Raw genomic sequence first — 17,776 nt, 5'->3', positions numbered from 1 at the left:
ACCCATGTAACTTTTGACAAGGACAGCTTACAGTACGGTCTCAAAAGAGGCTCAGTTCAATATGATCTTGGGTGACCCAATCACCAAAAGGAAGTTTGTGAGTAATCATCATCATGACAAAGCAATTGAGTACACCAATAAATCTATTCTCCTGTTACTTACAAAAACTCAGAGAAAAGGAATAAAAGAACAAAAAAATTGGATCTCACATAGACGTTTTTGAAAATCACTCATTCACAGATGTATTTGAAACACTTTTTCTAGCCCCCAGACTGCCAGAACTGCTCCTTTTTCAGTCTGATACATAGGTTTTATCAAAATGTTCAGTGTGATGTCCAAAGATGAAAACACATTAATTGACCTTAGATTAATTTATATCACACCAGCTTTATAGTTTTTAATCTGTGCCCTATAAACAAAGACAAAAGCTAGATTTTTCTCACATTCATGGAATATCTGCATCAGGTGAGCCACACAGACATCCCTTGAGAGATACACAGATTACGTTATATATAAAGGACAAGGGGTAATGGTTTTAAGCTGAAAGAAGGTAGATTTAGAGGAAGTATTAGGAAGAAATTCTTTACTGTGAGGATGACAATACACTGGCACAGGTTGCCCAGAGAAGCTGTGGCTGCCCCATCCCTGGAAGTGTTCAAGGTCAGGCTGGATGGGGCTTTGAGCAACCTGGTCTAGTGGAAGGTGTCCCTGCCCATGGCAGGGGGGTGGAACTAGATGGTCTTTAAGGTCCCTTCCAACCCAAAGGGTTCTATGATTCTGTGATTTTTTACAATGATTAATGGCATAAATGGTGATGCTTTTTTTCAGTACAAATCTTAATAAAATCTTCCTCTTACCTGAAGGTAATGGCACGGCCTCAAGGAAGGTTTGATTTCCTGATGAACCAGAGGCTTATCTAAGTTTAGTGATGATTTGCGATAAGCTTCTTTAGCCTGACTTACTGTAAGCGTGGACCAAGAACTCCTTTTCATGTATTTACCATCAGGGGTCATTGCTAGCCCTTCACAAGCCGAACATTTCACATCATTGTTACTTTTGGAAGTCTTCAATGAGAGATCCCCAAAATGCCCCTGGAGAGCCTCAGGATAGCAATGGGATATATGATCTGCATGATGCCTATTTACCACACTAGGGGTTCGGTAAGTGCTATCGCTGTCCAAATTATCATCAGAGCTCCACCAGCTGCTCATTCCTGATTTATGCTTGCTTTCTGGTTTTCTCTCCTTACTTTTACTCCTTTTGCTATGCTTGGAATGGTGCCCATGATGATGGTCATCCCCTCGACTGTCTCCCTTTGTTCCATTAACGTTGCCCTTGGATGATCCCTCCAGGGAATGAGATTTAGTAAAAAGTTTCTGGACGGAATGAACAAGATGGCGTATTCTTCCTGGGCTCTCACTGCGTTGTTCTGCAGCTGTTGAGGTCCTCTGGTACTGTAAAGTGTGAAACCCATCCCGGTGAAGAGGAAGCTGTTTCTCAAATTGGTCCAAAAGATTGGCAGGAATACGGTTAATCTTAGGGTTACCGTGAGACATGGCGCAGTCGTCTCTTGAGTCGTAATGTGAGCTGTAGTGCATTCTGGGGAAAGTGCTACTTGACATGTGATCGCCCATTACCATGGGCATCATCATGCATTCAGAATGAATGGAGCTGCGTGGCGAGCAACGATGGTGGTCCATCGGGCAACTCTCCGTGGGGCTGAGAAGATACGATTGCCTTGGCTCCTGCCCATGGTGGATATGGTCGTGGGTGTGTTCACAATCTTCAGGGGATGCTAAGCCACAAGTATGAGCTGAACATAACTGTGGTTGGTTGCGACTACCAGATAATCCTTTCATATTCCTCGGAGCAGGAGAATATCTTTCTTCATTGAAGTGCTGAGAAGGTGACCATGAGTACTGCTGGTCTGTCAGGAGAACATATAAAACCTACGTTATGTGTCTGATTTCAAGATTAACTTGCAAAATCCAAGTATATTGCATAACTTAACATTTTTTCTCTATGAGCTTGATGGAAAGTCTCACCATTCATGGAATTTCATTCACCAGTATAAAACTGGTAAAAAGCGCCCACTGTGAGCAAATTATGGGGTGAATGCAGCCTCCTTCCCGTTTGCAAAATTCTCTGCTAGCAGTTCTAAATTTTACGAAGCTATTCATTATGCAAATTTACTCAGATTTAATGGATGTATTCAAGTATTCAGTTTATTATTTGATATTTGGAATTCATATGTCAAGCTTCGTGGCTTGTCATTTAAGTTACACAGATCTAGTTTCTATTTCTGTGGTTTCTCAGTTGGATATCTTAACCTAAATGTATCCTTTCTCCATAGAGGCATTTTCGTGTCACAAACTGAACCTTTTCTTAAATGGATCTCAGCTTCAGGATCCCAAGTTCACTGTTCATAAACATAAATAATAAACAGCAAAGAGTAAAAGAATATGAACATGCTGAAATGAAGCTTAATTTTCATATCACTAAAGAGTTTATGAAGAAGCATTTCATACTATTTGAACACCTGTTATCCTTAGTCCAGAAGTATTACCACTATTCCCATAAATGTAAAGTCTTCTCTGTTAGGTGTTTTTTCCCTTATTTTGTCCAAATTACAAAATATTTATTTAATGACTCTACGTTATTCCTGATAAATATCTTTAGGTACAAGCTACAAGGTTTTTGTACACTTGATTATTTGTTCCTATGGATCATGTGCTCCAAGTTGTGGTTATTAAACAAGCATGATTACTAAATAAGAGTAGCTTGTAAGCAAAGATTTTGATACTTGAGCTTTTGATTTTTTTTTCTCTCATGCAATTTCTTGCAGTTGTAAGATGCTACAAACAGAAAATTAAACCCCCCAGAAATGCTTCAATTTGATTTGCACATTCACTTTCCATCTTCAATTTCAGCTTATTTAAGCAACATTTCAAAAGCAGACAAAGATATAGGATGCGAGATAATCCTTTAGAGGATTAAACAGATGCATAAGTGTTTATACAATCCACTTAGCACAGTCTTTTGGCAAATTTGCTCTTAAGACTCTAAATAATCTTGCACAAGTGCTTGATACAAGGAAGTTAAAGGCTTCACCCCGTATGGAAGCCAGAGAATATCTAGTCATTATATATAACAACATAACCAGACACTGGAGACCAGCCTGCAGAGATAACACAGTAGCTAACAGCACTTTGAGGGGGTGCTAAGCATGTGACAAAACTCTCCTAAATCATATTCCCTTTACTAGTGAAAACTCAATGCCTGGATATGGTCATGAAACAGATCAATACCCATATCTCTTTAATTTTGTTCAACTAATAAGTGTTATGTCATGATACCTTCAGTACAGAATGCAATTTGTGAAATTCTTTAGCATCAGCAATCTCATAACCTAAATGCTTTAATCTTCCTATAGTAGAAGATGCTTAGATAGTTTTATTACATCTTAATTTCAACAGACCTCCAAATAATTTTTTAAAATGAATGCAGCATTAAACTAATAATAAGAATAAAGTATTCTTCATCCTAGGCACAATCCTGCCACACTAAAGTCAAAGACGGATTTAAGGGTCCAAACGTCACCTCCAGACTTTATCATGGTGTGAAAATGATGTGTCTGTGCATATATTCTTTTCTGCTTCTGTTTTGTTTTTATACCAGTTTCTTTTACTTAATTCTTGGCTATTTTCACATTAAAATAAAAAACTTATTACTGTTGATTGTTCAGTCTGTTGTACTATTTAGGTTATAATACCTTGCATAAATGTAGTTAAAAAAGGAAACATAACTTTTTCTGAAATAACATAATTTTGATTATCCAATTAAAAGCACAACTATATATAGACAAAGCAGTAAATTATAGCAGTGCATTGGGATTCAGCCACATAAGTAGGATTGTAATTAATGGTATTTAACCCAGCATATTACTAAACATTACCAGGGGAATAATGATGGTCCATGTGTTCAATGCACTTAGTCTGTGCTTTCATGAAGGGTTCCCAAAGCACCTGACAGGGATTACTGCATTATTTCTTACAATTCCATGAGAAACGGAAGGCACTGTTCTCCTTTTACAGAAAAGGAAACTGGAACACAGGTAACATTTTCCAAAGTGCTTGTGTATTTGCTGATTTTCATTTTCACAGTGGTGTGAGCCACAAGGATGTGGAAAGAGGCTCTTCAGTTAAACTGACAGCACAAGGAGCATCAACCCCGAGCCTGTTCGTTACAATCTTGCACATCTATGAATGAAGATAACTCTAGCACTATGTTCCAACAATGCATTTAGGAAAAAAACCTGAAGGGCATGGCAGAGATCCAGAACAAAAGAAAGAGCTAGACAAGAGTAAAAAACTCATTTAAACGAGTTCCCTAACACAGAACTGCTAGTCCCTGGTGATTTCTTCAGGCCTCACCCAGCATCAAGCATAGCCTAGAGGTCTTTAAATGTTTTCATCATGTTAAATCCCTAGGAATATGAGACATCATGATTTGACTGTACTGCATTGGATAATGTAAGAACAGCTTTTACATTTCTCATGACTCCCTATGATTCTAGTTCAGTGCAACTAAAGAAAAATAGTTTTCTGTATGTTGCTTCCAAAGACTTAGAGCATTTTATGTGCCTCATGGAATGTCTGATTTCTTTTCTTTGAAACACAGTAGTTAGAAACTACTATAGGCATTCAATACGCACCATCAAAATAATTAAAAACTGAATTAAGGAGTGGCATTTTTCAAAAGTAGTTTTCCCCTCTTAAATTTGCAATAGGGAGTAACTGATACTAGATAAAGTCTCAAATTACTTACATGTGCATCATGTAAATTTATCACTCCGATTAGGTTTGGGCTCTGCTTGGGACATCAAACCTGTACTATGTCCTAGGCACCATTACCTCCTCTTACAAACCCTCTGAAAATCCTCAGAATTTTGCATTATGATATATAAATTTACCAGGTCATCTGAGTTTTGTACTATTCAGTCGACTTTGTTCAGGAGGCCTATTTCAGGGCTTGAAGAAACAGCTGAGCTATGGCTGAATGAATTACTGTACGGTACCAGACCAGTGTAATTGACCATGTGCTAACTCTTAGCCTGCCAGAAATGCAAAGAAAAATGTGCTATCTTACAATTTAGTTAAGATAACATGATTTTCTAGCATTTGCAAGGGACTAGAAGTGTGTCTGTGGTCAATGTCCACAGCTCAGCTGATGCATAAAAATTTGTAAAGCTGCAGTATCAATGTTTCTGCCTCCATCCTTTAAAAATAAAGTTTGAGATTTTGGTATAACAAAATAATTCCAGATTTATCAAATAATGACAGACTGGACTAGAATTTTAGTCTGTGTCATTGACATCTAGATGTCATGACATCTAGAATAAAATATAACATTTTTGTTTTGGTTTGGTTTTCTCTGTTTTTTTTAACAGCAGCCTCTACATTGTTTTAGGGTAATCACTCCAAAAATATAAAAGTAATTGAGGATACTGATGTCTAGTTTCTTAAAGGAAGTGCCATTGTCGGAACTAAAGAGCTGAGAGGAGACAGAAGAACAAATGAACTTAATCCAAAGAAAACTGAAGAATAGGAACAGCGAAAAAATCTACTATATGTGAGCACATTAATGTCTTTTCTTTGTGTCTCATTAGAGCAAAATGGACTCTTTCCATTGACTTAAATGGCTAGTCAGATGTTACATAAAGACCATGGGGAAGGATCTAGAGGAAGACATAGGCTGTTATGTCAGAGAGAAAACAGTAATTCCAAAATCCTGAAAATCCCTTAAAATTGTTCTTTTCAGAGACTACTATACAGATATGTCATCCTTTAACCTGTGACAGATGGAAGGATTTCTGCATCCTTTCCTGTCTATTTCAGCTCTTTCCCTGTTATGCCATGCCTTTTCCTGCTTTTTTTTTTCCCCATTTTTTTTCTTTTGGACTTTCTGATGCTAAAAGAGTTGCTCTCTTACTCCAAGGAGTTGTTACTTTGCCTGTCTTAAGGGACTGGTCACAATTTTTAGAGCATTCAGGCTTCTTCCTTGTGCCAGTCAGTATCAAGAGAAGAAAGAGAAGTTTGAGGATGAAGAAAACTGTTTGAAATAACCAATTACAATTAGTATTATTGTTCTAGGGCAAAAGGGCTAAAAACCTCTACGCAATGAAAAATAAGGCCTGTGCATCCCTGGAGTTCCTGGAGCACTGTTCTTTGCTAAAGAAATCAATGTGAAAACAGTGGAAATCTCTCTGACATTCAAAAGAAGTGCATGTCCCCACAAACCTTTTTGTACAAATATTTTTGTGTGTTACTTATTGAAAGCAAGCTTTCAGAGCATAATAATAATTCCTGGAACTAGTAAATGGTGCCTGATTTTTGCTTTTATTTATTTATTTATTTTTCACAAAGCACTTCTTTTTCTATTGAGAAATTAATTTAAATTGCTTTAACCTTACAAGCCCCTTGGTAAACTGCTTACCCATCTGAAACATTTGTGGTGTTTTCACTGGAGAAGAGACAGCTCCTTTGCATAGTGTAACCAGTAAAATGCATTGCTGAAAAGAGATGCTTAATCTACCTTTCAAAAAGACGTGGTATGGAAAACCAGACTGTTGCATTGTGCTGCTCCACTCAGTTCAATTAGTGTTGCAATGTATTATGAAAAAAATATACTCACAGTCTAACCTATAACTAATACAAATATTAAGTAGTGCAAAAACAACTATATTAATCAAGTAACTACACATTAAATATTAAAACTCATAAATAAAATGTTTTAGCTGGAGATTTGTCTGCCCAAGGGCTGCGGTAATTAGCATTAGATGAGCACCGTTTCCTCATTAACTTGTTATAGTATTTTTGTCTGTTTTATTCTAACCTTGAAAATTAGTATTTCCAGGGATTGAGAAGAGTGACTAACCTGCCAAGTGCAAGGAAAAAAATCTGGAAATGCCTGAAGTTGTTGGTCTGGTCTCATGAGATTTCCAACCTATTTATGTAGCACAACACTTGTATAAAAATTACATAAAATTGCAAAGATTGGGTGACTACCTGAATTTAACCTTTAGCTTTAGATGGTGACTTTTATTTTCTGTTACATGGAGTTGATGCATTTGCACTGCGTGCAGTGCATTCACCTATCTATGAATTCTTCTATCTGACATCTCAGGTTGCTTACCTGAAATACTGAACTTTGGAGGGTAGCAGTCCCTCAGAAATAAGTGATATTGGCTCTCTCAGGGCTATTGCAACAAGATACTTCATGCACCCAGTCTCCCTGTGCAATCAAAGGAGAGAAGCAGGCAGTCCTGAGAACCTAAAGCCAAACACCAAAATGCCCAAGGCTGTCCAACAAACATTAGCCATGGGCTAGGTGAGGATTCCTGTCTCATTCTGACACTTAAGTGTGAAAATGAAATACCTTTATATTCAGGATCCTGAGCAATCCTTGTGGTAGACACGTATGGCTGTGTTTACACTAGTTGACTAAACAGAGTTAGAAGATGTGCTCAGCACATACGGTTACACTGTTGCCATCATAGTTTCATACTGTGTAAATATTACTCTTCCAACCAATACAGAGATACGATTTCAAGAATAATGTGGGTCAAAGATTGTTACAAATATACTACCTGGATGTGGTTTTATTTTGAAGTGTGAGAAACTGGTATGATTCATCTCATCCTGAAGTACATATCTAAAAAATGTCAGATGAATAACACCCTTCATGTACATATCTATCTCTGCTGACTACAGTGAAAGCTGCAGATGACAAGTGCCAATGCCGAAAACTACATGACAAATATATCAGTTTAGGTAATATCAGGCGCATGTCTAATGCTAAAACATAGCAAATGATTTGACAGCCCAAGCTAATTCAGTGGAACCACATGATGAATAATGACCAAGGGTAAGATGGTTTTTATAACTCCCATGTTAGATAAAAGTGGACATGCAAATTCTATTCCAAAAACATCATCAGTGACCAGAACATACCAATTTGGAGCAAAGTCAGAAAACCCAAAGGGAGAAGTAAGTAGCATGTGGAATGCTGCCATTTATTCAGCACAGTCACAGTTTTGAGCACTGATGCAGATGTCTGCAGGTGAACAAACACTTGATGGCACCCAATCATGTTTTTCAGCACAACAGTTCTAACTTCATCTCTGTCCATCTTACAAATAGAGATTAGTAGACCTGCCAATCCAACATCCCAAGAGATTTATTTCTGAGATAAATAAGCATGATCAGAGAAAAGGGCATATAGTGAACGGAGTGCAGAAGAACTGTCAATGAGTGAGAATGGAATCTCTGAGGTGGTGGGGTGGAAGGGGAGGGTACTGAATTTCAGGTGCCACGTAGTGCAGTATACTGTGAGGAAGAAAAGCACAGAGAACTGTGATCACCAGGGAAAGCTGTGACCAGCAACATGCTAAAGCAGGGTTATGCCACCAACTGCCTGGCCTGGAGAACAGGGCATGCCATGTGTGAAAAAGGAGAAATGTAGAAACAGTATTTGAGGACCGATGACGTCCCACATCTTGTGGGTGGAAGAACGGGCACTTGTATGGGGAGGATGAGAGGCGCAATATTGTGCCCATGCTGTGACAAAGGACAGGACAGAAATCCATGAAAGGCAGCATGGGATTTGCAAGAAGCTCCAGGGTCTGAAGTAGAGGGATGCAGGGAGTCCTCAGGATGATGCAAAATTGACTTCCATTGGCTTGAAGTGTATGATGTCCTAATGTTGACTGGTATGTAGCACACAGACCTTCACAGTGCTTTTCAAGTTTGAGGTATATTGTCACTATTTACCTTTTCAACAGTTCTGTGACAGAGGTAAGTCCACAAAATGATTTATGACTAACATTTTTTTTCATAGAATCTGTACGATCAGTGAAGCTTTTGAAAAAATATAAAGTATCAGGACTAGATTGACCTAAACCAACTAACATGTAAGCTTTCTTCTGGAGAAATACAGCTGTATGGAGTCAATCAGGGTTTCACTATGTGAATATTATTGAACGATTGGTTATAAGAAAATTGATTATAATCCTTCCAAATACGGACCAGAAAAGCTAGCCCAACACCATTAAACTTCTTTGTTTCTTATTGTGCCTGGCTTTATGGACTTCTTTTCCTAAAAGACAAAACTCTGCTTCTTGCAGTTGCTAGCTCAAATACAGGACACCATCAAATTCTCTTGGCATCATTAAAACTGCAACTATTGTCTCAGCAATTAAAGAAAGCCAAAGCAACTGGGTAGTACAGCTCAAAGCTATACACAGGAGTCTACACACAAGTCTGTCTAGAAGTGAAAGGGAAATCCTCGTCACATTGATGGCAATGACAAATCTCCCATTAACTTCACTGGGGTCAGTGTTATTTCTAAATATTTGCTGAGAAAAGTTCTTGGTTCAGTTTACCTATGAATCCTGGTGTTACTTGAAGAGGATCACTAATCAGGGTTGTATTTTACAGAAAACACAATTTGTGCTGCACCAGAATAAGCGTGTTACAAGCCTTGAAGGGTCCTGAGTCAGGAAGATGATGGCATGGAAGGGTGAAACTGGTTCTGCTAAAATACCGCCACTGATAGCACAATGGCCAAGATTAAATCCCAAGGATCCAAACCACCTGGGCTGACTATTCAGCTGCATGGAGCTAACAAATATCTAGGGTTTCTTTTCTAATAATAAATGCTTATCAGTTATTCTTAAATGGAAATCAAACAAAAGAAATAATGCTGATACTTATGAACTTCTCCATCAAATGAATTTTTCTTTTGCTTACTGTTCCTGAATTCTTCTAAATTTGTCCCTTATTTATGAAGACATGGAGGAAGTTTACCATCCTCTGTAATACTGAGGAGACTGCAAGGACTAATGTTTCTACATCCAAGCAAAAATATTTACCATACACTCCTTTTACATTGCCTTTTATTATTTCTTTAAAACATGGATAGATTTTAAAGATTTTGCTTATTTTATAAAGTGCTTTTCTGGGAAAGATAATCTATGCATTAATTCTCAAAAGCATTGATAATTGCCACAGAACATATGACTGTTCAATTTAAAATACCTTTCTATTTCAAAATCTGCTGTACTTTTTTTTTTTTTAAACATTCAGTACAGCTTTTAAATTGTCAGAATTGAAAGAAAGAATTCGATTTTTTGTTTGCTTCAGCATCAGTTCTTTGCAGCTTTTTGATTCACCAAAAAATTCAGAGTTTCAGCCTTGGTCTGACCCAAAACAATAATTTCTTTTACTTTTTGGAGTTCATAATTATCTGCTCAGTTGTACATCCTTGGTGCTGCCTCTTGCTGCTTTATCATTGTATTGTGAACTTTTCTGCTCAGCTCAACCCACTGAGATGGAGGAGGTCTCATCCTGATTTTCCTGTGGGGTGCAGGAAGAAATAGCTGCCTGGTGACAAGTTCCTTTTTAAACCTGTTGCCATGGTTACAGGCAGAATATCTCCCTTTTCCCATAACCTTCAGATGGGGAATTTTTCAAATCAGGGTGCCGTCTCTTCTGCCTGGATGAGCTCTGTTTTGGGTCGTGGTAAACACTTCAAATATTAATTGCCTTTTCCCACAACCATTAGCATACAGATTTTCCATGTGGCAGTGAAGGATCAAACTGTGAACCCTGCTCCTGGAACGAAGTGGTGGTGTCAGTACCCACACCCTTGGCAAGTTTGAGATAGGGCATCTTAATATGCTGCCATCTATTTACTAATAGTAATTACTTTGTAAAAAGATGGAAAAAACAAACAGAATTGCACAAGAAATTCACGATGAAAGGTGACAGCTGAACTCACCAGTGAAAAACTGGATTGTATTAGCAATATTTGCTGGTGTTTATCCTGCTGTACTAGTTACACTAGTGCAAATCCCCTTAGGAAGACGGACTGAATCAGTGACCTACATACCCAGCACTGTGGGAGACAGCCATGGTCAGGTACCTCCATGCTGGAAGCACCCCCAACACTCTGGCTGTGCCAATACAAATTATCCTGTCCTCGACAGAACCTAAGCAGCCTAAAATGAATGTGGAGGCAGAGCATGGTAACTTTTTTTCTGGGGAAATGGAGAGAACAGCGTTTAAGCTGCTCATCATGGGAATACAATTAAAAGGTTGCACATTTTATCCTTTTGAAAGGAGACAATACAGTGAAGATGCTCAGTGAAGAAGGCGGGCATGGCGAAGCAGTCAGATGAGTCAGCCTCTCATCTCCATTACAGCCATTGCACTTTCTATGGGTAAATAAATGTTGCAGATCAGCTATGCAGCCAGGTGTTACAGAGGTCAGCAGGGTATGAGGGACAGAAAACTGTCGCTCCTTTGCTAACATCCTACATCCCATATGTGAAACCTAATTCAGACTGTTTCCCCTCCTCCCCACCTTCTCTCTCTCTCTCCCTTGGAAAAGTCTTTCATTTATTCCAGTGCAGATACTGGAATTAGTAGTCCAGATGTGATCTAACAATGGGATGAAGCTTCCCAGTTTGGAAAAAATGTATTTCCTCTGCAACTGAACTTAGGAGCCTCCTCAGCTGGACAGCCCTGTCATTCGCACAAATCATTTAGGACAAAAATATTTGCTTCTTGGCAAAGTAACAAATGCATAAGCCTCTTTGTATTCTGTAGTAGAAATGAATGAATAATTCATAACAAATAACCTATTTGATTAATCTTACATCCTTACAAATATCTTCTCCTGTTTGTGAACTGACCTTGGGCCTAATGAGATTTTTGCAGAGTTATCTGACGTTATGAGGTGTTTAATTTTTAGAAATAGCTTCTGGTCTGCAGATTGTTAGTGAGCATTTGCTGCCAACAGCCTATAATTACAATGCAGGATAGTTAACAAGTTTTTATATGATGCTTAGGCCATATGACATGATTTTGTTCTATGACTGAAAGTAATTCACAGACTAGGCTCTCAAGCATAACTAAAAGGAATTTAAAGTTCAAAAATTAGTTTCAAAAAAACATTCCCCGTTATTTCATTAACATTTTCTGTGGTCTTCATCATCACATCAGTGAACTTCTACACTACAGTTTCAGGGTACAACAAAAGGAAGGATTTGAAGTGGAATTATTCAGAGGTACAATGGAATTTAAAAAAAGACTCTTTTATGCAGTTTCTGTTCAGCTAGTCCCAATAAGGCAAATAAAATAGTGACACAGAGACATATTGGGACTTCTCATATTTAAAATCTCTTAAATGACTTCTATATCTCCATACCAAACCAACTGTCTATATATTTTTTATTATATGGAATAAAGATAGTCCTGTGGTTAAGAGGATTAACTTGGGAAATCTGCAGTCAAGACTTCCTGTCCAGCCATGATTTTTTTGTGTGATCCAGAATAAGGCCACGGGAAGTGATGACAGCGGTCATGGAGAGGCTTGACCTTGCCTTACTGGGTTAAAGTTAATCTTTGTGGACATCTCTGGTAGACTCCCTGCCTCAGTTCATCATAGCACAGGAATAAAAATAACTTCTGTACCTTTGAGGGTTAGTGTCAGAAAGCAGGGAGGCATTCAGTCTTTGGGATAATGCCCATCTAAGAATTTAAAACAAAGGATTTGTTACTGTGCCTGATAATTAGAAGGACAAGTGTCACTGTACCAGTTCATTTTGTGTGGCCAAGCCACATGGTCTGACTGAAGACCCACCAGCCCCAGTCAAAGCCTACAGCTGTTTAACCATCCCTGGATGCTCTAGGGCAGGGGTCCTCAAACTTTTTAACCAGGGGGCCGGCGCGCGAATGAAGTGGCAGGCAGTCATCTGCGTCTGCTTGGTTTCACCCCCAGCCCCGGCGGGGGGGTTCTGTAAATACCAGGGGCCGGACTGAGGACCCTGGTGGGCCGTATCCAGCCCGCGGGCTGTAGTTTGAGGACCCCTGCACTAGGGGAAAGTAGACTGAGGCATGGATCTGGCACAGAGGAAGGAACGCCAAGCACCCACTGCCAACCCCTTGTCTGTTCTTGGGAAAATTTCCTGTTGTGCCTGTTATATGAAGCTAAAACCCATGAAAAGTGCACAGCGTTCAGATACTGACTGCACTGAGGAAGGCTGGATAATTCGGTAGAGAGACAGACGGACTGGAAAGTCAGGCCTTCACATATTTTTTTATTTCAAGAATGGCTATGTCTTTTCTTCCTTTCAATATGTAAGGTCATAGAGGCATGATCATGCAATCAATAGTGATTGAATAACCATGAGTTACTGTCTGACACTTGAACTATACCAATTAATCAAAAGCATGACTGCATCAACTGTGAAATAAAAATACATTTTTATAACCTGCCTTTAAAGTCCCTTACAGTTTACTTTGCAATCCTGGCAGATTAAGAGCATTATTACTAACTGCTATATGTTTTATAGGTTTTAACCTTTTTCTTAACCTCAACTCAATATCCTTTCCTGAAAACAGTACTTTACTGAAACAAAAAGCATTTAGTGTGTGTTCTCTTTATTTGCTTAACATTAGAAGCTGCTAAGTGTTGAACTTCTGTAAAATATTTTCCTCATCTATAGAAAGTTTATACAATTTTTCAATAAACTATTTTTCCCTCTTCACTTTGTGCATCTACTACCTATAAAAATCTATATTTAGAGAAAAGGTCAGCCCATCTTGCCTGTTCACATGTTTTACTATTTGAATGCCATTTGAACATGGCACATTTTCCATGTCTCTTGTTAAGATTGCACTATTTGGTTTCGACACCCAAAGCAAATTGTTGTTTTACCCTATACATGCCTAAAGTAAGGAAGATTGTAAGAAGTTTCTAGTTTGCATCAAAAGAAGTAGTTTCATAAAATGTTTATTTTCTAATACATTAACATTGTCCAGATTTTATAACCACCAGCTAGAACGCCAGTTTCCATGAGACTTAGAGTGAGCTGCTTGAGATCACACATGTCAGATCTCTTGCTTCTTCCACCATGCCCTGCTGTCATTATCGGGTTGCTTATTTGAGATATTCCTAGTGAAAAGGACAGGAATTTTTGGTGTGAGTGTGAATCTTGTAACCGTGGCAATACTTATCACCTTGAACTCTATTAAAAAATAAAAGGTAATGGAAAAGCTATGAAAGATTGTTCTTGAGAACTGACTATGAACGCTTGGGTAAGCTTTTTTTGAAGGAATCCATTGCATTCCTGCCTGTTTTAACTAATGATGTCTTTTATAGAATCAATAATGTAAAAGAGTTGAGATCAGTCCCATCCCTTGATACTTTTTCCCAATTAAGGCAGTGGATCATTGTATTAATAATATTATTTAGTGACTATTCAGCATTTTCACTCTGGTGAGATACTGTGCGAACATCAATTAATCCCCACCAAAGCCCTGAAACCTCACTAGAAAGTATTAAACCTACTTTAAAACTAAGAGCCTGGAGCCAGAGATTTTTCAGTTCCAGAGAGATCATAACTTGAAGCTCCTTGGGACAGTGAGAGTCTAGAATAATGAATGGCCCTGCAGTTAAAGCTACCTTAAAGATTCTGCATTGTCTTGGGGCAATTGTTTTACTTCTCAAGGAAAGCCCTTTCTGTGGTGTCGTCCCCTGCGCCGCCCCCCCCACCCCCCCCCAAGAAATTAATATCGCTACCAGTACTTCAGACTGAGGCTGCTCATAGAAAAAAATTACATAGTCATTGAGATGTGTATACATATTGAGAGAGAGCCCATTTCCATAACCCAGTGGTTAGAGTATCCTCTCAGATTCAGATTTCCCTCCAACGAATATTTAACTTCATACATGTGCAACAGCAAGCAAAAGTGGAGAGTGAGAAAGAGCTAATAGTTTGTAGTTTTTTCACAAATGTTATGTTCAGTTCATGGCCTCAAACTCAAATCTTCAAGTAACGGAACACAACAATGGGGGACAGACAGACAGATATGCACCAGCTGTCTGTAGAGGTGTTAACCACTAGCACAGCTGTAACTACAAAGCTTGTCTACATCGAACTTAACTGACTATCCCAAAACTTTTATAAAAGTCTTCCCAATTTACATCTCCCATAGTATGCTCCTTGTTTTACAGTGATTCTCTGTAAGGGAGAATGGGACATCATGTGTTTTACATTGCTGATGGTATCCAGTCCACTTATTTTGGCCATCTATGGTTTGGCAGCTAAGCAGGACAGGATTTCCTTCTGAAAATATTAAAGCCACCCACCTCTCTCCATTCATTACCTAGCAATCTTTGGAACATATTTTCAGAGGATACCGATAAGGAGCCAAAATTTAGGAGCAAGGAGAGATCTTTCGTTGCTTTTAGCGTATTTTTTTCCAATCCTCTGGCCATAAATAGCTGAAGTTTTTGAAAGCAGCTTAGATTCTCTGTAGTCTGGTTGTGATTTCATTCAAGATTTTTGCTTTCCTGTTCCTCATTTCTGTTGACTAATCCCTTGTTCTTCTTCCTAATCAGGATTCTGGATGATTGATCAGTTTAGTTTATAGCTTTGTGTTAATCTTGGATTACCTATTTCACATGAGTGTCCCTACTCCTGTAGACACCTGACGTTTAATACTATTAACTTATACATCATTTCCTCTGGCTTCAGAAATCCTGCAGTTCTTTCTCAACCAAATGGGAAGGAGAACAATTTCGAGATACTTCTAGGGCATGACTCATCTCACCCTATGTTAAGTTTCTAAAGTAGGCCAAATCTGCTATGTCCTAGAAAAGTCTATCACTCTTCATTGACTCTCAAGGAAGTTCAGATATCCACAATTTAGACATCTACATCTGAATTACTTTCCACTGTTAGATGAGAAGAATTCTACCCCAGGGCATCTGAACCCCTTCCCGTGTGCTGTGAAATGGGGCAGCAGGGTAAAAAAACCCCAATGTTCAAGAACGCTGAGAGGTGTGCTCATTCCATGACTCCTGTAGGATTCACATGTGAGGTTCCTAGGGAGCCTTGTTTAACTGTATCTTCCCTCTTACACTATTTTAATTAAGATAGAAACTGCCTAAAGGTTCTTCAGTTTCTTCCTTAAAAGATCCTTCTGTTCAATCTTTGTAACTTCACTTTTTTCACTTGTTTTTGAATATTAAGTGGACAAACAAGTCCAATACTGGTATTTTTACACTGAACATTTACGGAACTCCCTGACTTGAGTGTAACCGAGTGGCAACACTACCTGTTTTAGAAAATCCTGTTCTAAGAGCCTATTTAAACATGATGACAATCCCTGCCTGAAGTCATGCTCCTTCTTCAAGCTGTTGGTTTTTTTCCTTAATATAGCACCTATGATTTATCTCCCTATCAGTGTGCAAGAGTTTATAATATTCTTGTCAAACAGAAAAGTACACTAATAACACAAAATAAAGAGTTGTAATATATTAACATCAGCATATGCATAAACAGAAAAATTACTGTTACACCAACTGCTGAAATGTAAGTATGTTCACTTTGAATAAAGGGAGCTTTAACCAGCAAACACACAGAAATGACTTTCCATATTTCTCTTCCAAAAATAACCACATAAATGAATCGCATATAAATTAAAATTTTGATGGATTTCACATAAAACAGTGACAATCTGAATATGAAATTCCACAAACAGAAACTCAGGTTTGTACAATCTCAAAGGTATAAATCTGGCTACACTGAAGCCAGTGGGACATTTTACTACTAGCCTTGTGAGACAGAGGTATCAAGATTTCACTCATGGGCTCTATGAGTTTCTGACTTCTTGCTTCTGTTATTGTTTTAAATTTAAAAGGTAACATTGAAAACTTTCTGCAATTATTGTGTTCTCTAGGAGGTAGGACAAAAAGATAAAGACAAAAGAAGGAAAGCTGATAATTTCCTTTAACACCTTCTTATGAATTCTTGGTTGCCTGGATGTTACCCAAATCTGATGCTTTTGATTCTCTAACCTTATATAGTAGGTGAGAAATTTCCAGGAAGATTGGACTGAGAGGTTTTTGGCCACTCTCATTATCACCGCCCGGTACCATGCCTGCTGTGGGTTTTGTGGCTGGAGAAAGGCTGTACCACAGAGCAGCCTCCTGCCTCCTCACCCCCATGGCTGCACCAGCCTCTGGATGTACAAGCTGTACAAGTTATCTGAGAGATGGTATCTGTACCTAGCTCCTCCTCTGGCGTCCCTGGAAAACTGAAGCCCGACTTGAGCAGATCGCCACCCTCTTCTTCTGAAAAGACAGAAACAAAGTAGCTATTTAATAATGCTGATACTTTTGTATATCCAGACATAAACTCTCCACTAGTTTTTAAACCCACTCAGTGATACCTATGGCCAGTCAGTATCTCTGATACTGTGAAGCTGTTGAGGTGCCATTATCTGTAGTATCTATTCCTCTTTGCAAGTTGTTCTAGTGATCTTCTACTTCTTTTTTTTTTTTCTTCATTTTGCCAAACGTTTTCTCATCACTAGTGTCATAATATTCATAAATGCCTTTTTTTTTATAACATTTTTTACATTGTTCTTTTCAGCTTTGCTTAGTCACATTGAATTCTACTGCCTTTTAGGCTTAATGTATTTATTCCAGAAAGAATCATTATTGTCAGTCCTGCAGTTGCAGCTTTAGCATTTCCCATCTCTGATGATAATAATGCCACTCATGATTCTCAGGCCACTTTCTTTATCTTTTATTCACAACCATTTCAACTCTGCGATTCTGAACACTGATAATGCTGTTATGGTGACTTTCTCCATCAATAACATTTACTTTTGTGCAAGAGACAACTTCTGTAATTCTAGAA

General features: G+C 38.4%; 1 protein-coding gene across 1 annotated transcript in view; it reads right to left on the bottom strand.

The window, feature by feature from the left end:
* Positions 1-17,202, bottom strand: part of DLGAP2 (DLG associated protein 2) — a 109,552-nt gene extending 92,350 nt beyond the window's left edge. Inside the window, exons 1-2 of the mRNA XM_037392774.1 lie at positions 17,140-17,202; positions 858-1,927 (exon numbers count right to left, since the gene is read on the bottom strand). Of these exons, the coding sequence (XP_037248671.1) occupies positions 858-1,859 (1,002 nt within the window). The 5' untranslated portion in view covers positions 1,860-1,927; positions 17,140-17,202. The remainder of the gene's footprint in view (positions 1-857; positions 1,928-17,139) is intronic.
* Positions 17,203-17,776: the final 574 nt, after the last annotated feature.

The sequence above is a fragment of the Falco rusticolus genome, chromosome 6 (assembly GCF_015220075.1).
Source record: "Falco rusticolus isolate bFalRus1 chromosome 6, bFalRus1.pri, whole genome shotgun sequence".
In the NCBI taxonomy this organism is placed as follows: domain Eukaryota; kingdom Metazoa; phylum Chordata; class Aves; order Falconiformes; family Falconidae; genus Falco; species Falco rusticolus.
Note: the sequence above shows the minus strand (reverse complement) of the source record. Positions and strands in the feature narration are given on the sequence as shown.